General features: G+C 48.4%; 3 protein-coding genes across 4 annotated transcripts; 2 read left to right on the top strand and 1 right to left on the bottom strand.

The window, feature by feature from the left end:
* Positions 1-49: 49 nt before the first annotated feature.
* Positions 50-5,085, top strand: cyldl (cylindromatosis (turban tumor syndrome), like). The gene is made up of 15 exons (XM_088393909.1): positions 50-473; positions 1,317-1,749; positions 1,845-2,123; positions 2,334-2,409; positions 2,486-2,649; positions 2,837-2,984; positions 3,049-3,190; positions 3,285-3,395; positions 3,456-3,547; positions 3,617-3,680; positions 3,752-3,884; positions 3,985-4,093; positions 4,166-4,284; positions 4,359-4,572; positions 4,679-5,085. Exons 2-15 carry the CDS (start codon positions 1,321-1,323, stop codon positions 4,861-4,863), a joined length of 2,265 nt encoding a protein of 754 aa, XP_088250035.1. The 5' UTR covers positions 50-473; positions 1,317-1,320; the 3' UTR covers positions 4,864-5,085.
* Positions 5,086-6,926: 1,841 nt separating this feature from the next.
* ghrhrb (growth hormone releasing hormone receptor b) lies at positions 6,927-14,489 on the top strand. Of its 2 annotated transcripts, XM_088393999.1 has the most exons (15): positions 6,927-7,259; positions 8,419-8,527; positions 9,922-10,026; positions 10,801-10,901; positions 11,742-11,839; positions 11,948-12,080; positions 12,801-12,954; positions 13,020-13,080; positions 13,278-13,347; positions 13,515-13,606; positions 13,680-13,809; positions 13,888-13,929; positions 13,997-14,057; positions 14,125-14,218; positions 14,399-14,489. In XM_088393999.1, exons 1-15 carry the CDS (start codon positions 7,035-7,037, stop codon positions 14,457-14,459), a joined length of 1,536 nt encoding a protein of 511 aa, XP_088250125.1. In that variant the 5' UTR covers positions 6,927-7,034; the 3' UTR covers positions 14,460-14,489. The 2 variants fall into 2 exon arrangements, with proteins under 2 accessions (XP_088250125.1, XP_088250126.1); XM_088394000.1 differs by lacking the exon at positions 14,399-14,489 and having other exon boundaries at positions 6,931-7,259; positions 13,997-14,397.
* On the bottom strand, positions 14,441-20,345 carry adcyap1r1b (ADCYAP receptor type Ib). Its single transcript, XM_088394001.1, has 14 exons — positions 20,219-20,345; positions 18,566-18,700; positions 18,370-18,472; positions 18,040-18,153; positions 17,850-17,959; positions 17,669-17,766; positions 16,714-16,846; positions 16,495-16,648; positions 16,358-16,418; positions 16,207-16,276; positions 16,039-16,130; positions 15,811-15,940; positions 15,573-15,614; positions 14,441-15,025 (listed from the first exon to the last, which is right to left on the bottom strand). The coding sequence occupies exons 1-14, from the start codon at positions 20,219-20,221 to the stop codon at positions 14,837-14,839; spliced, it is 1,434 nt and encodes a 477-aa protein (XP_088250127.1). The 5' UTR covers positions 20,222-20,345; the 3' UTR covers positions 14,441-14,836.
* Between the last annotated feature and the right edge of the window lie 1,958 nt (positions 20,346-22,303).

Consider the following 22,303-nt stretch of genomic DNA (forward strand, 5'->3'; position numbering starts at 1 on the left):
CTGATGTGTCGTCATCTTTAATCGCCGTCTCCATAATTGACGTTGTCAAAACGTTCGTCTCAATTCTCTGAGAAATCTTTACCCTTGGACCTTTATTATCCGCCTCGTCTCCTTCACGAGCTCTACGGTGCTCGCAGGTTCTACCAAGCGAACAAGCGACGCGAGCATATAGGAGATGTTATTCAAATAAATGAGATGTGGCCTTGTCTCTCAAAGTAAAACTGTCGCAGTCGTGTCGCTGTCACACCAAGTAGTTGTGAATACAAAATTCACAATCTAATTTGTTGATGCATCTAACAAGTTGCACCAAAAGTTGCCATTTTAGCAGAAGAATGACAACGAAAATTTGATATTTTAGCAGAAGAATGACCATTACTCACGACGACGTTCTGAATTAACACCGACGAGGAAGCGCGTCTCACGATCGAATGGGGACAAAATCAAAACAAATCATCTGATTTGGACGAGCTAAGGTATTGTTGGTAACACTTACATTTCGGCTTGTATTGTTAGTAACACTTACATGTTTGCTTACCGACGAGTGTTTTCTGTCCTCAATCGATTGTTATTTTATTGTTTCGTTTTTATTTTTTGGAAACCCATTTTATCTGATTGAATTTGCTTGTTGGGTGGGGAGATATAGCGATGTCCCCGCAATCCGTACATGCAAGTGTCATATTTGTATATACATGACAATGTATTCTGAAAAGTAGTGCAAAATAGTCTGAAGATGCAGTCAAGTGAAATATTTGAAGGTACACAACGACACCCATCATTCTACTTCATAATACGAGTATCTAAAATACATTTTAAGCCTAATCAATACACTAACCACTCGAATTTTAATTGATCGGTTGTGTGATTGTGTTATTACCACGTGTAGAGAAAAACTAGAATATGTGCCGCAATAAAATTGGAGCTTTTTTAAATAAGTCCCCCTTTCAAGAGGCATTGAAACGTTAATTATTTGGAACAAAACACAAGTCTCCCCAGGAAAACAAGTTGTAAAGCACTCATCGCATTTCGACCTCTTGCAAATTAAAATATGGGAATGTTTCCAAGTAGCCCCCTGCAATGTCTACATGTACACGCTGGTTGAGGAGCATTGTTTAATGTTTGTTGACAGGACAGGCTTCCGGTTAATTTTCACGAGTGCTCGACTCTTCCAAATATAATGTCGTACTTTTGGACCGGCATCTCAAATGTCGCACTTACGGTGCTCAGGTGCTGTTAGAGTGAACATTATCATTTGTGCAACTTACTCTTATGATTGTGTTGGTGTTTTTTTTAATCTATCCAATGTCCTGCTTCCTCAGGATCATGATGTCGACAGGCATCCAGTACTTCATCGTCACCGAACCGCCAGACTACCTCCGACACAGTCACGCTGGTCGCATCTGTCATAGTATTTATGAGTACCGAGCAAGTATCGACTTTGCCCAAAAGTTACAAGTATTCATGCTTGGCTCACTGGCACCTTTGTACTGCGAGATGGATCGCAGATGTCTGGAAGAAGTCAGTGAGTGCGAGGCTGCTCTTCTGCTGGCCGTCACCGACAACTCTGAAAGGCTCAAATGGTTTCGAGACAAAGACGCTCTCCGTCGAGCGCTGACGCTTTGCGAGGGAACTGAAGTCGTCGTGGAAGAAGGAGGAGGGCAATTGAAGGGAATCATCCGCTTCATAGGAAGCCTGTCCCAAGCGGCGGCAGAAGAGCCCTTGAAGGCAACATTCTTTGGAGTTGAGCTACAGGTACAAGCTTCCAAACAAGACTCCGTCCCAAACATGCCACTTCTTGCATTTGGGCCTGTTTGCAAGAAATGCTTTTCTTGTTGTCTGCGGTCAAGGGGGAAGACAAGGGCAAAGGCAACACGGACGGATGCCACGACAACGAGAGCCTCTTTGTTTGCGAGCGCGACTGCGGCATCTTCGCTCCTTTCTGCAGAGTCCGACCACGTGATTCCGACGCCTCCTCAGTGGCCGACTCCGAGCCCCCGTCGGGTCGCCAAACACAAATGCCGGTCCCGGGCGACAGAGTCACCTACTTCATTGAAGATTACTGCTGTTATGGAATGGTGCTCAACGTCCAGGAGAAGGACGGCAAACATTTTGTCTTGATCTCCACCGTGAGTCAACATTGCAGCAATATTACGCTTGTACACAAGTTTAATATGACTATTTTGTTTTATTTTTACGATTCTTCACATCTGAAGGGGAAGTTTGATGCACAGTCTCCTTCGCCTTTTTGCTTGGAGCTTTATCTGAACAGCAGGTGGCAGCGGCGGGCCAAATGCAAACAAAGCATCATAAATTTGGCCTTTTCTTTATGTTTGCAGGACATTGATGCCACGGGGAAGACGGGCGAAGTTGAAGTCCCGCTCCAGTTTGTTGTTGTTGGGGAATATCCTGCCGGTTGGAGCATGCATGATTCACATGACACTTTATATTTGGTGGGCATTTTACCCAAATGTGTGTCCCCCCCTCACAGGGTCTGACCTGATTGCCCTCGACAACGTTGCAGTAGAAGAAAAATGCGGCATGGGTGTGAACTCACTGGTGGAGGTGTCCTTGGGCACGGGCAGTTTGTACGGAATCATCCGCTGGATTGGGACCCTTCCCGGGCGACAGGACGTGATGGCTGGACTCGAACTTGTAATGTTCACCATTTGGGTGGAGATTGAAAAACAGTGGAACTGCCTATGAACAAGAAATCTAGTTAGACTCCTCATTCATTGGCAGCAAATAAATCTGTGGTGATATTGTGGATTGCTTTGTTTGATCGTAACATTATTTCAACCCTCCATTTGAGCTTGATCCAGTTTTCTGTCCTGTTGTGCAGGAGGAGGACATTGGCGTGAGTGACGGCACCTTCAAAAACGTCTCTTTCTTCCAATGTCCTCCCAGAAGGGCTCTCTTCGTCAAGTACGGCTGTTGCCGTCCCGATGCGCGCTTTCTCAGCGAGGGGGCGCCGAAGCACTCGCTCGCAGGTCAGCGTCCTCTCCGACCTTCCAGCGAAGTTTGACCTCTCATGCATTATGTTCACTGTTGCAGACAGAGAAATACAGCAGAGTGTTGAAAAAGTGGATCCCGTGGCTCCCGTCAGCTCGGATCGAGTTGCGCGAGTTCTGATTGGCCGGATGAAGGGCATCCAGGGACACTGCAACTCTTGCTACATGGATGCGGCCCTCGTTAGGTGACCACGAGTTTGTTGCTCGGAGCTCTTTCTTTGCTGCTTCCAAGACCTTGGCTCAAAGACGACGCTTGTCTGCTTCTTTGCACCTTGGCAGTTTGTTCTCTTGCTCCTCGGTGCTGGACTCCATGTTGTGCAAATCCATCGAGCCTCAAGACGCGGCCATTCAGAGAACGCTGCTCCACGACATCGTCAACCCCCTTCGAAGGTGTGTTTCACACGTGTGAGTTGGAAAGGCATGGCGAGTGATCTCGGGCTGCTTTTCCAGCGAAGGCTTTGTGCAAGCCATGCACGTCATGAAGCTGCGACAGCAGCTGGAAAAACACGGCTACTGTCGCTCCTTCACCACAGAGGAGAAGGGTGAGTTTGGTTTCCCTGGCATCGTGGACGCCATTTGTGTGCCGGGCTCACTCCGCTGTGGGTTTTCAGACCCGGAGGAGTTCCTCACCGTCATCATGCACCACATCCTCGCCCTGGATCCTCTCCTCAAACTGTACGTCGGCGCCTCTGCGGAATTTTTCGCCAGACGCGCCCGAACCTTGACGCGTGCCGTGACGTCCGCAGGTCGGCTGCTGGCAAAGTGCAAGAGAGTTACTGCTATCAGATCTTCCTGGAGCAGAAGCGAGGCCTGCTGCTTCCGACTGTGCAACAGTTGCTGGAACATTCCTTCCACAACGCCGGACTTAAACTGGCCGAGGTGATACGGGCTCCTTGTCGTCGGTGTGTCCTGTCTGCTTTCTGCATCCTTTTCATTGTCTCCAAAAATGTAACACTTTTCTCTTTCCTTCTCATTTCAGATGCCGTCCTGCCTTATTCTTCAGATGCCTCGCTTTGGCAAGAAATTCAAAATGTTTGACAAGATCATTCCATCCCTGGAGTTGAATGTCAGCGGCCTCCTCTCAGAGTGTAAGCCCGGGTTGTGCTGCTTGTTACCGGCGAGCAGAGTCAGAGCGGTGCTGAACGCCGTGTGTCTTTCAGGTCCCCAGCAGTGCATCCTCTGCGGCAAGCTGGCCCAGGAAGAGTGTGCCCTCTGCTTTGACGAGTCGCTCTTCAGCCAGACGGGATTCAAAGTCTTCTGCACCACATGCTCGCTTCAGGTGTGCCGCCTTCCGCACGGTCCTAAGGCAAAGGCCGCTTCCAAATGGAATTCAGTCGACGACGTGCATTCCAGGTCCATTCTCACCCTCGGCGGCGCAGCCATCAGACGACCGTCCTGGACCTCCCCGAGGGTTACGCCGCGCAAAGAGCGCCTCACTCGCTGACTCGGGACACCTTGGAGCTCTTTGCCGTCCTCTGCATCGAGACGAGCCACTACGTTGCTTTCATCAAATACGGAGCCCACAGCCACGACTGGATCTTCTTTGACAGCATGGCGGACAGGGAAGGTGAGCTGCGGAGGCAAATGGCGAGTCGCTGCGGCGGCTCGCGGCGGCAGCTAGCAGCGCTCCCTTTTGCTGGCTTTTGACCGGGTCATGTGCTGCGCTCTCACAGGCGACGCAGACGGCTTCAACATCCCTGAGGTGCGAGCATGCCCCGAGGTGGCCATCTACCTGGACATGTCCCCGGCCGAGCTGGCCGATCAGATCCCTCGGGACATGAAAGGTGTTGCCAAACGTCTCTTCTGCGATGCCTACATGTACCTGTACCAGAGTCCCAGCATGTACCTTTATCGCTAAGCGGGACGCCTCTCGGAGCCTTCCACGTTTCATCTGGCCTGCCCGCACTTTCTTCAATTGTTTTACAAAGCTTGAGCTCGACTTTCAAAGACTGACTGGGGGAAAATAAAGACAATGGAGCAGGTAGCAAAGTTGAAAAACCTTGTCTCTTCCTGCTGTTCTACATGTTTTTTCTAAAGTTGATCATTTTGTGATGTTAAATTGGACCTCAATTTCCCAAAGTGTGCGTGTGGTTAAATTGGACCTCAATTTCCCAAAGCATGTGTGTGGTGATAATTCCAAGCGATCAAGCCCAACACTTGCCTGATGAGCTCAGAGAGTTCAAAAGTGTGTCCAGGGAGATAAGCGAAGAAGTTGTCGTTGCGCAAACAAGTGCACATGCTCCACTCGTGCAGCTGGGTAGGTTTATTTGAGCTGGCCGAGCGACCCGGCTGCCATGTATTCTCCTTGTTAGGAGAACGCTTTGCTCAAGGATGTGTGCTTGTTAAACAAACAAAGCAGCTGCAACTTTTTCTCACGTTAAAGTCAACACGACATCTTGCCACACAGAAATGAGGACTTTTGGCACCTTCTTCTCAAAGTCTATCTCAAAGCTGTCTTTACTTTTGCCGCTTAGTTTTGAACCATCACTATCGCTGTCCAACGGCAAATGTCTTCTTTGCTGTTGTGCTGATGACGACAATCAAGCGAGCAACTTGACTGTCCTGCTTTGATCACGTTTCAGTCCAAGTTGATTGGTCGTCAATGTGCAGTCTGTAAATCATCAAGCAAATGGAAGATTATGCCTCATGAGCCGGGCGTGAGGTCTTCCTGACTCCGTGGATTCTCATCAATCAAATTGGCAAATTGAGCCATATAAGTTTGCCTTCGGGGTTGGCCCTTGCACTTTGGAGGTTCAAACAAGATGATCATGATGATGCGCCAGTGTGTCCGTTTATGAAGATCTATTTCCATTGTGCAAAATGCAAATGAACCCAGTGCACGGGTGGCCTATTATGCCTCTCGGCGTCTTGAGACATGATCTTGAATGTGAATCTGTATCTTCAACAAGAGGGAAATGAAACTGCGGTGCTTTTTGTTTTGCATCCAATCACAACGATTATGATGTTGATGAATGCAGGCTTTCAAGTGTTAATTGTTGACGTCCTGCATCAGATGAGGAGGAAATGCACAGAGGTTCTTCTGATTAAGAGCAGATTGATTTTATTTAACTCCACAGCAGCCGCTCACCGTCATCTGGCTTGCTTTCCTGAAGGCTACCATGGAAAGAGAAAGCTGATTGGGTCGTGGATTTGTATTGCTTCTTTATGCAAGGCAAGAATTTGTAATGCTTAATGTTTAAGATCTGAATGGACGAACACATGAAGAGCAGTAACTTGATGCACTTGCCTCGGTTCCATCTCGGCTATACTACTGCACTTGATTTTGGAGTCAGCTTGTCCTCCAAGTGATTCCAAAGTGCTGCCGCTCGCCTACGAACTGCATGGAGCTCCTCGAGGCCTAAGCTCATTTTGTAATTGCATAAATCTGTGGGAAAACTGCATTATGATCGAGGCTCACCCACAATAAGCCCAGATGACCAATACTTTTGAATTCTGAAAAGGAATAATAAAAAATGAGCGGTGCGGTCCAGTTGTGTTTTCTTGCTTGCGGCTGTGTTTACATTCACACGTGACCTCTTGGCCTTTGTCGACGATGCCTGCATGGGGTGCTGGGGGACATGCAGCTGGAAACAGTTGGCGTCCTTTTTTGACCACAAGCGCAATTCTCCAACAAGGAACTGGCAGAGTGTAATAGTCAAGAAAGTACTCGACATCATTCGGTCATTTCTGAGACACTAGCTTGCATCTGCCATCTTGCAGTCATTTTAATAAACTTTGTGATCCGTAAAGTTTGCCGTATACAATTTCAAAAGTTGCAGTTATCACGATGAGAGCGAGCAACATGTTGAGGGCGTCCTCATTTTACGCGACTTCACGCACGCTGAGTTAGCGCCCTGCTTGATTGGATTTGATATTTATGGCTCGCCGATATCGCGTATAATTGTGACTTGAGGGTTGGCAAAGCGAGGGCGCCCTCCCCGGCTCCATTAGACGAGCGCTCGCGTCTTTTTCGCTCGCGCGCGTGCGCGCATCCTCTTTGACTCCTCATTCTCATTCTCACGCCTGCACATGCAGGGCTGGAAAATAACCCAAATCATTCTCATCAGGCCGAAAAGTCACTGCAGCGCCGCGACTTTATTGGCTTGGATATTTTTTTCTTTCGGCTCGGAGCGAACTACACAGCTTGCGCTCCAAGCCTGCGCATACAGCATGTCCGTCTCTCAAGGCTTCTGCTGGAAACGGGCGACGACGTTCCTTGAGTTGAGTCTGCTGCAGATGCTGTGGGCGACGTTGGTGAGTCCCCCCGACGGTCCTGACTTCACGTTCACCTGTTCCGTGTGAGCTTTAAGCATGCGTGAGTCATCGCCTAACCCCTTTCTTAAAGATCCTACAGAACTCTCAGTATCTGGAGAGAGAAAACCAATTTAGCAAAAGAAGTTGATGTAACAATTAAAATGGGGACCCTTCTTGTGTTCAAGGCATCCCCGGGAGGGAGCGCTTGGCAGCTGGGATCCAGGGAAAATCTGAACGGCTATTCTTAATACAGAGCTGGAAAAGAACGAGGTTGCCGAGTACTGGCGAGGGGAAACAAGAAATTTGACTTCTAAGAGCCAAAGTCTTGCTCCCCAGCCCTTGTGAAATTACCCATGGTGCTTCTTCAATTTTAATTTCTTAAAATTGCAGATGAGAAATTAACTTTCAGACATGAAAAACATCCCAATCCCCAACTGATGATTTGATGATTTAGTGTGATAAGAATGAAATATTTATTTCTATGACGGTGTCCCTTTACATTCACTTTTGGCCTTTGAAGGGCTGTCACTGTATCGACCTCGAAGCCTACGAAAATGACGCCCTTAACCATCTCGTCTCGGCAGAGGTTGACGCTTGCCCCCCCAGGCGGTGATTTTATTTCAGTTGCTTTCAGATGAAGCGCTGCCATTTACAAAGACACACACACACTCACAGGCTGTAATGTTGGCAGCTTGCGATCTTCTCGCTCGTCAAGCAGATATGAAAGACATATTTCATGTGAAGCTGCGCTTCCCAAACAAGATTCACATTTTCTATCACGCCTCACTTTGATTTTCTTCTCCTCACTCCCTGCTAACGCCGCAGCGGTGGCCATCTCAACACATTTCAGAGCACATTTTTCACGTAAATGAGTTTGGGAGGATCGTCCAATAATGACAAGCACACAGAGTGAGCCAATAATGAGAACGGATTGTGATCTTTCATGTGGACTGATGAAGGAATTAAATTCAAATGTCATCGTCTAAAGTGGGCGTCATGCTGGTGCACGGTTCTGAGATCCGGGGTTCGATCCCGCCTCCGACCTACACCGGGTGGCGTTTGCATGCGGTTCAGACAATGGATGGATGAATTGTTTCTGTGTCAACGGCAATGTCCATGAAAGGAGTTTGGGCTGATGCAGACTTTTGTCACTGTGTAGACAGAGGCCATGCACCCGGATTGCGCCCTAGTGCTTCAGCACATGAAGGCGCAGGAAGAATGCGGACACATCATCGCTCAAGAAGAAAACAAGCTCTCCACCGGGGCAGGTATACAAGTTGCACTCTTGACACACTCAAGGGACATTTCCATACCGCCGCTTTGCACTTTTGGGTTTCATCCGCCACACTGGCGTCGGAGGTCAACGCGGCAGAACGTGCGCTTTGTCTAACGACAAGATGAAAGCCGGTTTGTTTTCACCATCTGGCAGCTGAGTTCCACGAGAGGCACGCCACATGTCTCCTTAAATCCCGCGTTACTCCTATCTGCCGCTTCTCGTTGGCGGTCTTGGCTTTCACCTTATCGCTTCGTTGTTTATTAAAGGGGAGATATTGCAGCGTACATCCCAGCGGTGCCCTTTCCTCTCGCAATACTTGTAATAATATTATGGGAGCGGCAGCGATGAAGAAAAATGTTTTATTGGACCGTGACAAAACAGCGATAAGTCAGCTGTGCACAGAATGAGCCGGATGAGGAATGCAGCTCTGACACGATAAACTTGGATTTACATTTGGTGCTTGGGAATGGCAAAGGTTCCCTTGCGAGGAGCAAACAGAAGATATCAAAACCGTGCGTCCACATATGAACGCATTCTGGATTTTCAGCATGAAGAACTGAAAGGGAGCTGGTGAAAAGCAGCCAGTCACGTGTCGTGCCGGGCTCGAGTATATGTTGAGGCTTGTGCTCGTAAACCAGATCTCCGAATCGCACCAAATTGGTCACAAACTGGTGAACGACATCTGCCAAGAGGCCGCCAACGCCAGCAAGTCCGCTGTTTGTGGGCCGCTGTCGCCGCTGACAGGCCTCAAAACAGCAAACAGATGACTTTGTCATTCGTTTAGAAGTGCTTTGGATTTATCCAATCAGACCACACCTACCAACACCCACCAACACAGTCTGCTGCAAAGTATGTTTTGAATCACACCAACCGTTTGAATGCCTCGCTCATTTCAGAACATGAAAGAAATACACGGCAGGTAAGACTTCCAAAGGACGTTAGCATCTGACAAAAGACCCATTAACAATGTGAGAGGGCAGACGAGCCGCAAAGAGCAGCCTTTCCATCTGCAGCATTCATCACAATGTCACAAGCGCTAATTAGCGGCTAATGAAGGAAGCGCCGCTCATACGCACGCACAAGGCCATTCAAATGAGAGCACGGCGGCCTTTCACGCATGGCTGCCCGGCCAAGCATGCGTTCGCCGGAGAGCCATTAGGAGATGACATTAAACAGGCCATTTTCAGCCTGACGCCAAAGCAAAATGCCACCTTCTTTGTTCAGTGTCCGCTTCAAGTTCTTTCTTGACAGAACAAACATGACACGAAGATGTACGAGAAACAGGATGATGTCATAGAAGAGGCGCAAATCAAACAGATTTCTCAATTGGTGACGCGCTGTCTTGCTGAACGTGCTGTATTGCTAAGCGTGGTTTTGCCACCGTAGGGTGCCCGACCGTGTGGGACGAGATTCGCTGCTGGTATGCTGCCGAGGTGGGGCAGGTGGTGGGCGTGTCCTGCGCCAATGTCTCCCTGCTCTTTCTTAACCAAGGTAAAGCAATCCGCCATTTGGAAGCAAAGACAACAGGAGCATTGTCTTTCCCGCCTTTTGAATCAAGAAAACAAAAATGTATATCCATCCATGACTGCTATGACTGCATATCTTCCAGAAATGCAAATAAGCGCAAAGCCAAAGTGAAAGCAAATCATTCCATTTGAGCCGAGTGGGTGCGCTGCATGCGCGAGGAATGGCGGACGGGTTGCCCCGAGCCGATGACCTTCTAACTCAATGTTAGCAGGTTTCCGGCCCCCAATGGAGTTCCGCCTCCACGGATGCCTTGCAAAAGTCAAGTTGATACGTCATTAGCGAGCGCCGATGGAAACGCCAGGACCATCGCAGAGAAAAGAACCAAGTGGGAAATCAAAGGCTTGCGTGTAGCGGCCATGAGCAAGAAATTGGCAGCACTTGTTAGCTCCGGCAATGCTGAGAAGAGGCACTTCTCTCTGGAGCCTCAGCCTTCGCCCCGGCCGCCAATGCAATGTGGTCAACACGTTACCTTACTTTAGCCTTGACAGCAAACCTCCCACCAAGGAATCTCCATGGACGTGCGGGTGGATTTGCATCACGATGCCCACTCTTTCCCAAAACTGTAAAACTCGTACGTGTGTTTGTATTTCTGACGGGCAGCTTGCGGCTCACTATAACATCTGATCATAGCCTTCATGTAGTATTTCTTTGCCAGATTCACTTGATTTTGTGGTTATTTAGAACAGAGGTTCCCCAGCCAGTTGCCAGAGGTTCGCAATTGTGCCTTTTGTGCGCTAGGTCACATCTACAGGAACTGCACCGAGAGCGGCTGGTCCGAGCTGTATCCAAGCTACACGGACGCCTGCCAGTTTGCTGACGACAACCCAGCAGAATCCGAGGTAGACGTCAAACACCACCGCACCGATTGGCTATGGAAGTTGACGGGGAGGGCAAGATAACGACAACATCAAAACAAAAAGCACGACCACAGAATTTGAATTGAAACTGGGTTTATAATTTTGGATTAGATAACAGTATCCCCGTATTAATACTTGTCCACTAGGCTTGCAAAATCTTCGGATAGTTTCGTGACAGCGACAATCACAAGCGTGAAGCGTCTGCTTGGTAGAAAATCCTCTTCCATTTTGACAGTGTCTGCTGCCAACCGCCCCTGAGAAAACTTCATATAGACCTTCACGCAAATGTCGTTTTATTTCAGGCAAGGAGGCAATTCCTAAAAAGGAATTGCTCGATGTTTACGTGTGCACCGTCCGTCTCCACTATTTTGTATTCTGAGCGGTCGAGGCAGATGGCTGCTGCCCCATGCTGAGGCTTGCTTCTGCTTTGGCTCTACGGGGGAGGGGCTTCAACATATGCTCACTCATGCGGACATCGGTTCAGTCCATTTCATTTGACTTTTCTGATGACATTTTGAGGATTCTAATAAGATGAAAACATCCGATTAGCAAAATATCATTGTGCCTACACAACAAATCTCCATTTGAGCGAGGATAAGGAATTCAGCCTTTTTTGTCACAATGCTAAATAGGTTTTGCTTAAAAGTTTGTGACCATGCGTTGCACAAAACTGCTAATGAAGGTCACGGTGTGCTAAAATAGATGAGGACACCTCAAGAGGTTCACAGTGGCTTTGATGAACATCGCAATCACCTGACAGCATTTCATGAAGGTTAATGCAAAGTGCTTGGTCATGTTTCGCTTTTTTCTCTCCCACTTCAGACAACGTACTTCTCCAACTTCAAACAGGTGTACACAGCCGGCTACGCCACATCCCTCATCTCGCTTATTTCTGCCATTTTTGTATTTACAATTTTCAGGTAACTCTTTTTAAAAAATAAATCCTGGCAAATTACAGTCCAGTAACATTTTACTTGTAAAAACTGTGTTAAGGCTACTTTGAAATGTTTGACCTTCTCCTTTGGCAGGAAGTTTCACTGCACCAGAAACTACATCCACATGAACCTCTTTTTCTCTTTCATCTTGCGAGCCAGCGCCGTCTTCATTAAAGACGAAATTCTCTTCTCCAATGAAGATCTGGACCACTGTTTCATGTCCACCGTGAGTACAGAAGCGCTTACTCGATGTTTCGCACTTAAAAGAAAGAATACGTGGTCATTCACAATCATCCTTTCAGGAAGAAGAAGGGCAAATGCAAAGTTGTGCAAAGTTGGAATTTTTTCAGGGGGCTTGAGGGTGCAATTTCAGGAAGCAAGGTGAAGTCACAAGCAATGTGTAGTAATTGTCAAAATCACAACTGTTAAGGATCGGACAGTACAGCCAAGTGCGTGACGACGGACTTTATTGGAAGGGGATGATGGGAACAGCCGGCGCTGGAGCGGCGATCGAGCTGGAGAGGACAAACGGTTCTGCGGGGGTTTCGAATAGTCAAGCAAGTCAAGTTTCTCCGGGACTGATGAGCGAAGCAGCATCAAGGGACAGACTGGCACTCGGTTCTGCGCTGGCGGCGCTGATATAACGCTGTCCATGAACCCGTGGCAGGTGACGGTGATTCCACTGACAGGGGGGGCGTGGTCCCGTCGCAGGTGGCACCAGCGCGTGATAACAACATCAACAAAAGTCCAAAACAACAAAGCACTTCAAAACAGACCCAAAGTTACTTGAGTAGCAAATACAAGCAGTGAGCCACCGGAACATTTAAAGTGACGAGACAATGAGTAACGGTTTAGATTATTGAAACACATTATATAATAATAGTAATAATAATAATTATATTATATTGTAATAATACTCACCATCACTCTCTCGCCTTGTTTGCAGATGTCGTGTAAATCAGCCGTGGCCTTCTTTCAGTTTAGCATCTTGGCCAACTACTTCTGGCTGCTGGTGGAGGGCATGTACCTGCAGACCCTGCTGGCTCTCACCTTTGTCTTCCAGAAGAAATACTTCTGGTGGTACATTCTCATCGGCTGGGGTGAGTGTTTGTGTTGTTGTTTGGGGTCGACTTGGAATGACGTGATACCTCGCCGTGCTCTCCAGGTGTCCCGTCGACAATTATCACGGCATGGATCTTGACTCGCAACTTCTATGACAACAGAGGGTGAGGCGCTTCCGACACACCTTCCATTTCCTGTACTGCTTACGTGCACGAGAGTCGCTCAATAAAAAGGGAAAACGTTGGAGGCAGAAGCCAAAGCAGCCAGGCTTTGCGTTCTCGTTTCTGAACGTGTTCAGGCGAGAACGACGATATTTCGCCCTCGTCATGTTGATCTTGTTAACGCGTGCGCTGTGCCTCAGATGCTGGGACGACACAGATGTGGCCTCCATCTGGTGGATCATAAAAGCTCCCATAACTGTATCGTTGATGGTGAGTTAGTGATATACAAACCATTTTCAACACCTCCAGAAATTATCGTAATAACACAACCACATGGAGAGTGACCAATAGTAAGGATTTGTGGTCAAAAAGGAAAACAAAGCCAAATATGACATAGCTCAATATTCCAAGCTGGTCCTTGTGTCTTCTTTGTGCAGGTCAACTTCATCATCTTCATCAACGTGATCCGCATTCTGGTGCAGAAGTTGCGTTCCCCTGCTGGTGGCGGCAACGATGGCGGTCACTTCAAGTGAGGCGCTTGCTTTCAAACGATTGGAAATGCGCGGCTTGACCAACGAACGTTGTGTCTTGCCGGCCGACAGGAGACTGGCCAAGTCCACGCTGTTGCTCATTCCGCTTTTTGGGATGCACTACATGGTGTTCGCGTTCCTGCCTGAGAACACGGGAGCGGAGGCTCGTCTTTTCATCGAGCTCGGCTTGGGGTCCTTTCAGGTGCCATATTCACAGATTCGTCATACGTTCCGAAGATATAATCTTAGATATATGACGATGAGCGTTGTTTGCTTGCAGGGATTTGTTGTGGCCCTACTCTACTGTTTCCTGAACGGTGAGGTAAGTGACTTGAGAAGATAACAAGACTGAAAGATTTGTCATCTCTGAAGATTCTTTTTGGGCGCAGGTGCAGGCCGAACTGAAGAAACGGTTTTGGAAATGGCAGACTCAGGATTACCTACGTTACAGTAAGCGACGTCGCACCTTGTTCACGGACAGCAGTACGCTCACTCAGATCTCCGTCCTCGACAAAAGCAGCCCCAAAGACGAACCGGCCCGTGGGACAAATATCCTTCCGGGCGCGCTCACGACCTGCCGCAGCTCTGCGCTTTGATTCAAACCTAATCAGGTGACTCAATGGAGCGGCTTGATTGAATGTATCTTTCCATTTGGTACGGTGGGACGACTGCAAAATCATTTGGAAAATCTTCAGCTACAGTATTTATGAAGTTAACACGGGTGTCGCGATGAACATTTCTGATGGCATTGATTGGTCTTCATCAAATAAAATCCTTCTCGTGCATTGCAGCCAACGGCATCCGTTCGACTTCGACGCCTCAAATCGACAGACTTCATATGGCACTTTTTAATATTCTTTGATTGTCTGTACATCTAGTAAATGCAAACAACAGAAATCGTAATGACCACTTTGATATCTTGAATGCAGTCATGTGCACAAAGCAACCAACCAATAGTTCCTAGGAAATTGTTTTCTTCCTCACAGTCACTCATCAACTGCCCGGCGGACAGCGCAACTGCTCCTGCGTCATTGAAATTGCGTTTTGACGCTATTGAATGCATTCGAATGTCGAGCGGCCACTTGGCGATAAGCATCGCAGGAGCACGACGGACACATTGCGCTACTCAATCAGCGCCGGTCCACTTTGTTCAAATGAGTCGACATGACGCTTTCACTGCTCAGCGGCGAGGGTGGTCATCGGGCTCGGCGCGCACGGCTTGCGGCCGCTCAGGTGGCCGTGGTCTCGGCCTGTGGCATGGCCACGCGGATCTGAGAGGTACTCTTGCTGAGGATGGAGAGCTGCGTGCCGCCGTTGACGCCACTGCTGGCCAGCGAGGGATGCCGCTGCTTTGGCTCCACGGTAAAGTATCGTTTCACCGTCCAGCTGCGCCATTTCCTCTTCATCTCCGATTGCACCTTGAGGAATATTTGTCACAAGGGGTGTTAGCGACGGCCGTTCGGCCCCTCCCTCCTCTCAGGCTGCTATTGTTTGATGCGTTATCAAACCGTGCAATGAAACGTCTTTCACAAACAAAATACTGAGAGCGGCTGTCGAAGAGAACCAAACGACAAGCTAACAGGTCAAAGTACGTCAAGGAACTATGGCTGTCCCAGGGACAAGCATGGACTGCGGCTTGTTTTGAACAATCCGCTTCAAGCACCCGAGTCCTATGACAAAGTCATGACAACAGTGTCAAGCCTGTTTGGTCATGTTCATTCTTGGTTTGGTTTTAATTTCCATTTTGGTTTGTGTTCTGTCTCGTCAAGTAATTGTTTCCACTTCTTAGTGTTCTCCAATCAGCTTCCTTTTGTGTCTTGTTCAGGTGTCCGTCATTGTCTCATCAGTTTGTCTCTACTTAGTTCCCTGCTATCTGTTCAGTCGTGCTTTGCGTCGTGCTTTGCGTCGTGCTTTGCGTCGTGCTTTGCGTCGTGCTTTGCGTCGTGCCAAATCCAAGCAGTTTACCTCTCCATTCAGGAAGCAGTAGAGTACAGCTACCACAAAGCCCTACAATGACACACATACCAAATATGAGATACATAAACAAAGAGACAAAGGTGATTACAAAAAAACCACAAGGTTTATTTCTCTCATTCCAAATTCTTCAATTCAAGCAACAAGGCTCCTTTGTACAATTCGCCCAGTAGCTTAACCCAAAGGTGAAAACATTTGTGTTTCGGAGCAAAGAAAGCAAGCTGCTTACCTGAAAGGATCCCAAGCCCAGCTCAAAGACCAAACGCTCTCGTTTGCTGACGTTCTCGGGGGAGAAGGCAAACACTGTGTAGTGGATCCCAAAGAGCGGAATCAGCAGTAAAGTGGACCGCGCCAACCTCCTGCCCGACACCAAAAAGGGTTTGCGCAACATCATCCATTACTCTTGCTGAACGTCTTTGTGATGGGAGATCCTGTAAATGCTTCAAATGACACTCACAGGTAAATGCTCGATTCGTTCCCTCCGATATCCGGCGACTGCAATTTCTGGACGAGGATGATGATGATGCCAATAAAGAGTACAAAGTTGATCTAGTTCCAAGAGAAAACAAAGATAAGTGGCATAGTCTTGACCAAAGCAAAGTCTCAGAGTGGCAGAAAAGCGCACCATGATTGAAGCCAGCACGGGTCCCTTAATCAGCCACCAGATGGCGGCATTGTCATTTATGTCCCAACAGCTGAATGGGAAGCAAAAGAATGACCAATGAAATGAAACATTCAGCAACCCAAATTCGGGCTAGAGATTGTGTCCACCGTACCCGGTGTCGTCAAAATGCAGCCTCAACAACGCCCAGACGCTCACGCACAAGGTCGGGGTTCCTATTGGGCACAGCCGTCAGAAAAGAGAACAAGAACACAGCTGGCGCGATCCTTGAGACGTCGGCAGCGGGCTCACCCCAGCCAACCACGATGTACCAATTGAAGTATCTCTTCTCGGGAAAGAAGGTCTCCACCAAGAGCGTGAAGAGATAAAGGCCCTCGATGAATAGCCAGAAATAGTTGCAGAGGACGCAGTAGTGGAAGAAGACCATCACTGCCCTGCATTCCAACTTCAGCAGACACAGAGGTTAGTGGGAACGTTTGATGAAGGCCGACAACCGTTCAGATTCCTCACTGTGCGTACGAAGCAGTGCTCGCTGTCGTCCTGAGAATAGAGCACTCCGTCTTTGATAAAGACTGAAAGACCTCTCAGCATGAACGACACAAACAGGTTCATGTGGATGAAGTTGCGAGTGCAGTGCAGCTTCCTGCATAGAAAGGGCAGGAGAGCATCGTGAGCCAGCATGATCACATGCTGTCCTCGTCAAACGTTTGCTAGTTTGCTAGTGTTAAGAATTCTTCATTATCTTGTTCAGCGGTGCTTTTATTTTGAAGGCTGTTTTCACGCGAGACCTCCTTACTGTTTTTCACGTTCGAGTACTTGTTTGTTACAGTGGAAAAGCAGTCATTGACGACGTAAGTTTGGTGTCCTAACAAAAGGAAAGAACGATCATATGTATCTACCCTTTAGGACAATGTTCTGTAACTCCAAATGTTTGTTTTCATTCTTTTAGAGGTCCGTTTCGTGAATTAGCATCGTTCCGCTAGCATGTTAGCCTGCACTGTTAACGTGTGTGTTATTCGCCGACAGTTTAAGACAGCTTTGTGAATATAACGTCATCTGCAGTCAATAAAGGCAATTTATGACCGAGAAGTGTTCATTTACAGTGTCTGAGTTATATTTACATGGTTTTGAATTTGTCTTTATTTCTTTATATTTCAGAAACTGCTTGTACTTGTGCTTGTTGCTGGCTGCTTACTTGCTAACTGGATGGCTTGTTTGCTTGCCTAAATACTTGTTCAACTCCACTGCATAACTGCACAGCATTGTACTGGAGCGCATCATTTCGAATTAAACCAAGAAAATCTTCCTTGATGTCCAGCGTGCTTTGACAGAAGCCCTGTCGTGGTCAATCAACTTTAAGTCCAGCATTAGAGGCCACTATCCTCAACAGCTAGGGTTTTGCCGCTGACAGATTTTTAACCAAAATAATACACAGGACACATCGTGCCCGCGTGTATTTTGTCACCTGAACCTGCACAAGACGACCATGGCCGTGGTGAGCGACGCCAAAGACATACTGTAGCCGACCGTGTAGAGGGCCTTCACCGACACAAAGTACCAGTCCTGTTTTACACAAGCAGACAAGAACAACAAATGGACAGGCGTCATTAAACCGACCGGTTCTGTCACGCTAAAGTCGCACAAACCGCATGACTGTCGTTTCCGTCTTGGTAAAAGCAGGCGTCGATGTAGTGCGGAAAGATCTCGGACCAGCCGGACTCGCTGCAGTTGCGACGGACCTTCCCCAGCTCGCCAACTTCAAGAAGAAACCCCCACAGCGCGTACGAGTCAAAGTCTCATCACTGGTTGCTGTGCTTCCTGTCACGTGGTGCTCACCGTCGTGGTCCTCACTCAGGAACTGAGAGAAGAGCTCTGGACAGTTGACCTCCACCACGTCGCCGATGCTGGCGCGCTGCCAACACGTCAGGTTGTCCCACATCCACGGACACCCTGAGGACGCAACGTACGGGCTTTTGGAACCATCGCACCAAATTCGGTCGCCTGCATTGCAATCAGTGCCGAGGCCAACAAAAGAGCCGGAGAAAGGAGAGGCCAAGGCCCCCGAAATGAGGAAGACTGAAATGGCGCCAACCCGTTGGACAATGCGGGCTCTGTGATGGAGCGCTGGCGGCCGGAACCTTCCTTTCGCCTCTTGCGTGTGCCTACCAGACTGGAGATCCTCCCCATCCTGGTCAAAGTCCATCATCTCGGCACACTTCTCCTCCTCCCTCTTGATGACGCAGTTGGACGGTACCTGCTGGCACGAGAGCTGCCGCGCAGACAAAGAGTGGCGTGTTCACGTCTGCCGCTTGAAAAGCGCTCGCATGGGTGGGCGACGCTTTTGAGGGGTTTTTGCGCTTACCGCTAGCTGGAGGAGAAAGACGGCAAGGAGCAGCGGCTTGGGCCCAGCGCTTGGCATTTGCGGCAACGGTTCTTTTGCGCACGTGGACAGCTCAAGAGTCGACCCCAGTGGGAGTGTCGCCGCTCGTCTCGGGATCTGAGCGCATCACCAAATTGGCAAAGAAAGAGAAGATCGAGATGAAATTGCTGCCGCATGTTGACAAAAAAATTTCCCGGAGTTGCAATCCCCTCAACCACCGAATTGTCGTCGGAGCATCACAGTTAAGTGCGACCGCCCGACACTTTTGGTCAAAGAGGTCAAAGGTCATGTGAGCAACAACTGAACAAGGACCATCTCATTATTTGGGGAGCAACAGAGCGGGGCAGCTGCGCTCCCGCTGCCGAATGGAGAAGGGAACGCGGATTGGGTCGGCACGTTGACTCTAGAGTTCGAAGGAACCGCTTGTGAACGACACGACGCAAGTGCGGCAATCGCGTCGCTGTCTGCTTCTACCAAGACTGTCTGGCATGCGTAAAGCCCAGGAGCCCAAACGAGTACTCGCTTTTTGTCTGCCGAGGAGAACTTGGCAGCTGGTCTGTCCTAGTCCCCCTATAGCCCAGCCAACACCCCCCACTACCACCATCGCTGTTGTCCAGAGCAACAGCAAAGAGAACTGCTTTGGATTTGGGCAAGGCTTCATGAAGCCCCTTTTTTGTTTCCCTAACACTTTAACGTCCATATTTTATTTGTAATTTCGCCTTGAAGAAAGCACTTCAGAAGGTCGAAACTCAAGAGTTCATGTTTAGGTCTTCTGACCACTCCTCCTGACTCCGGACAAATGTCTTGCACTTTATTGCTACATAGTGAGGGTTTCAACATGGGCATTATTTATAGATTTGAGGGCAAAAAGAAGAGGCTACTCGACACGTATTGCGTATGTCCTGCTGGACGTTGGCTAAACTCCCAAAGGATGGGGGCATCTGATTTAGTCCTACTGCGTAAAAGCCTGTCGAAATGAAATTTATAGCTCAAATCAGCTGAGTGGCCTAGTGGTAGAGTGTCCGCCCTGAGACTGGAAAGTTGTGGGTTCAAACCCCGGCCGGGTCATACCAAAGACTATAAAAAAGGGATCCATTGCCTCCCTGCTTGGCACTCAGCATTAAGGGTTGAAATTGGGGGGTCTGATCACCAAGTGATTCCTGAGGGTGGCTCCGCTGCTGCTCACTGCTTCCCTCTCCCCCAGGGAATGGATCAAAATCACACAGGGATGGGTTAAATGCGGAGGTCAAATTTCACCACACCCACATGTGTGTGTGATGACAATCATTGGGACTTTAACTTTAAAACCATTGAAACATCATTTTAAGCCATGACCTTGACAAAATAAGAAAAGAAAAACAGATTACTCCACCAAATGTACATAATTTTGGTTTGTTTGTGTGTGTTATGTTTTATTTTATTTTATTTTCACTTGTTGAAAGACACTGAGATGTCATTTTGGTTCTCGCTGAGGGAGGACAACCTGCACACATCCCAGCAGACATGCCACAAGATCTTCAGAAGTGTTCGCAAGACCGTCAGACCACGCTTTTGCCAGGATGCAAAAACAACCCAAAAAAAAAAAACAACGCAAACACTGCAAATGCACTTGATGTGATGGAAGCAAGCGCTTACCATTTTTTCCTTATTCTTGATCTCGTTCCTCCCGCGCCGATGAAAATGTCCGGAGAGTGAGTATATGACCCCAACATCGAAAGCAAGCTTTTGAGGTTAAAAAAAAAAAAAAAATTATTAGACTTTACGCCGCGACGAAAGTATCCTGCTGCTGAAATAACAACGGCATTTCAATGTCGAAGGTGCCTGATTGGAGATCGCTTCCTTTTGACATGCGCCTCTCTAGCTCGCTCTCTCCCACCCCCCCTCTCTCGCTCTCTTCCGCCGCACTGTCAGATCATCCCGATGGCAAAGAGTGGCAGTGTGAGCACAACCCCCACCAAATGTCTTGCCACTCAATTGCCACCCCAAATTTCAGCAATGAAATTCTATTATTATTGGTATTGTTATTGGTATTATTATTGGTATTGATATTGTTGGTATTGCGGTGGCGCAAGAGGTATACGTGCCACAGAATACTTTTAGAAAGTGGGAGTCGTCCCGCAGCTGCCGGTTGACATCCCAACATGAAGCGACAGATCGGCCGGGCCCCAGAAGAATTATGTCATCGCTTACCTCCAGCAGAGGGGCTGCAGCCAACCTGGACCGTCTGGGACCGACCATAGCATGACCCGGAGTCCCGCTTGGGCTCCCGTGAGAGCCAGCTCGGCCCTCGCAACCTGAGCCTCAACCGACTCGAATGACGTCGCTGCTCAGCCACTTTGACAATGAAATCGCCCCCAAGGTAGTGATGTCATCACCAAGTGATCCTGTTGTGGAATTTGAAAGGAGAATGATAGGCTGCTGTATGGGGTTGCCATAGCAATTAGACCATTTGAATGCAAGGGGAGCGGAGCGCTGCTGGACCCTGGAGCCAATTGAGGATATTTTGCCAAGAAGCCAAAACGAGTGAAATAGAAGTTGCTTGCACTCAATCGACTTCTTACGTTGGCAAAAGCAAACCTGAACGAGGACGGTGGCGTCTTTGTCTTGATTTGAAATGTAGATTTGTGTTTGTTGCGCTTTCATCCTGTCCATGAAAAATGCCCGCCATGATCTGGTTATTCTGCTAGCCGCTTGAAACGCGACAGCAAATCAATCTGGGGCTGAGATCGGCGCGCATTCCGTCTTTGCTCTGCCGAGGAGAGCCCCGATAAGTTGAAGGTAAAAGAGAACAAGAACGTCTGTTAAAATTACAAAACTAGCTCCCAAAGAGTTCCATCAATGAACCAAAGGCGATTTCTGCTTCAGTGGACAAATGGAAAGCGACAAGGCCTCCCGACAGGTGCGAGAGGAACAATACGAGGCAATAGAAGGCTGTAAAGCCAGCATCATTTCTTGCCGGCGTCATTCGGCAACTTAACGCGAAAGTCGACACCGCCATTCGCCGCCTTTTACTATTGAACGAGCCTGTGGAAATGTCAGGTGGTGTGTGTTAACCCTCTGGCATTTGAATAAACAATGCCGGAGGGGATCAAGCACCATTCTGCTTGGTGTCTATAAATGGACTTTGAGAAAACATGGCCCTCAGTGGCGGCGGGCGTTCCACGTCGTTCCACGTCGTTAGCGCTCTCGGCAGTGAAGGCATCTTGAACGTCAACTCAAAAGCAAACACGCTGGGTGTTCCTGGTTATCTGGTCTGGCTGTCTTGCGTTTACATTTCCCGCTTTCTTTCTGTCCTTGGTGCTTCATCGCTAATGTTTTTAGCTGTCTTTGCCCAAGTCAAGCCTTTTTGCAACTGTCATTGTCCGAGTACCTTGTTTGCCCTCTGTTATTTGCAAATGAAATTGCATTTTGAAAGCGCACCTTGGTCATCTCCCTGCTTCCTGTATTGTAAGCACGACCGCATTCGTCGTTCTACTGGAAGCCAGAGTGAAGTGCTGTCTTTTTTTGACACACAAGTGAAGATGCTTTACTGATGCCAAACTGAATCGGTCATCGCTCCTCCCTCAGGTTAACGACGTGCAGTCACCCGCCGTGTAAATGTGCTCTGTGGAGGAGAGGCGCTTCGGTGGGATGCTCTCCTCTCACAACCCTCATAACTCAGCAATGAAAAGTGATGATGTCATTATTGTGAAGCACCCTTTTTCACTTATTCGTGACAAA

Source organism: Syngnathus floridae, chromosome 13 (genome assembly GCF_059516105.1).
Source record: "Syngnathus floridae isolate MCC-2025c chromosome 13, RoL_Sflo_1.0, whole genome shotgun sequence".
NCBI lineage: Eukaryota > Metazoa > Chordata > Actinopteri > Syngnathiformes > Syngnathidae > Syngnathus > Syngnathus floridae.

What these genes read in the sequence shown, in the direction of transcription:
- cyldl (XM_088393909.1), top strand. Translation starts at nt 1,321, where the DNA reads ATGATGTCGACAGGCATCCAGTACTTCATCGTCACCGAACCGCCAGAC. An exon ending in ATGGATGCGGCCCTCGTTAG is followed by an intron (nt 3,191 to 3,284) that starts GTGACCACGAGT and finishes GCACCTTGGCAG; the next exon opens with TTTGTTCTCTTGCTCCTCGG. An exon ending in CCGGACTTAAACTGGCCGAG is followed by an intron (nt 3,885 to 3,984) that starts GTGATACGGGCT and finishes TTCTCATTTCAG; the next exon opens with ATGCCGTCCTGCCTTATTCT.
- ghrhrb (XM_088393999.1), top strand. Translation starts at nt 7,035, where the DNA reads ATGCAGGGCTGGAAAATAACCCAAATCATTCTCATCAGGCCGAAAAGT. An exon ending in ACCACTGTTTCATGTCCACC is followed by an intron (nt 12,081 to 12,800) that starts GTGAGTACAGAA and finishes CCTTGTTTGCAG; the next exon opens with ATGTCGTGTAAATCAGCCGT. An exon ending in GTACATTCTCATCGGCTGGG is followed by an intron (nt 12,955 to 13,019) that starts GTGAGTGTTTGT and finishes CGTGCTCTCCAG; the next exon opens with GTGTCCCGTCGACAATTATC.
- adcyap1r1b (XM_088394001.1), bottom strand. An exon ending in AACGAATCGAGCATTTACCT is followed by an intron (nt 15,941 to 16,038) that starts GTGAGTGTCATT and finishes GGTGTCGGGCAG; the next exon opens with GAGGTTGGCGCGGTCCACTT. An exon ending in TGGGCTTGGGATCCTTTCAG is followed by an intron (nt 15,615 to 15,810) that starts GTAAGCAGCTTG and finishes GTGTCATTGTAG; the next exon opens with GGCTTTGTGGTAGCTGTACT.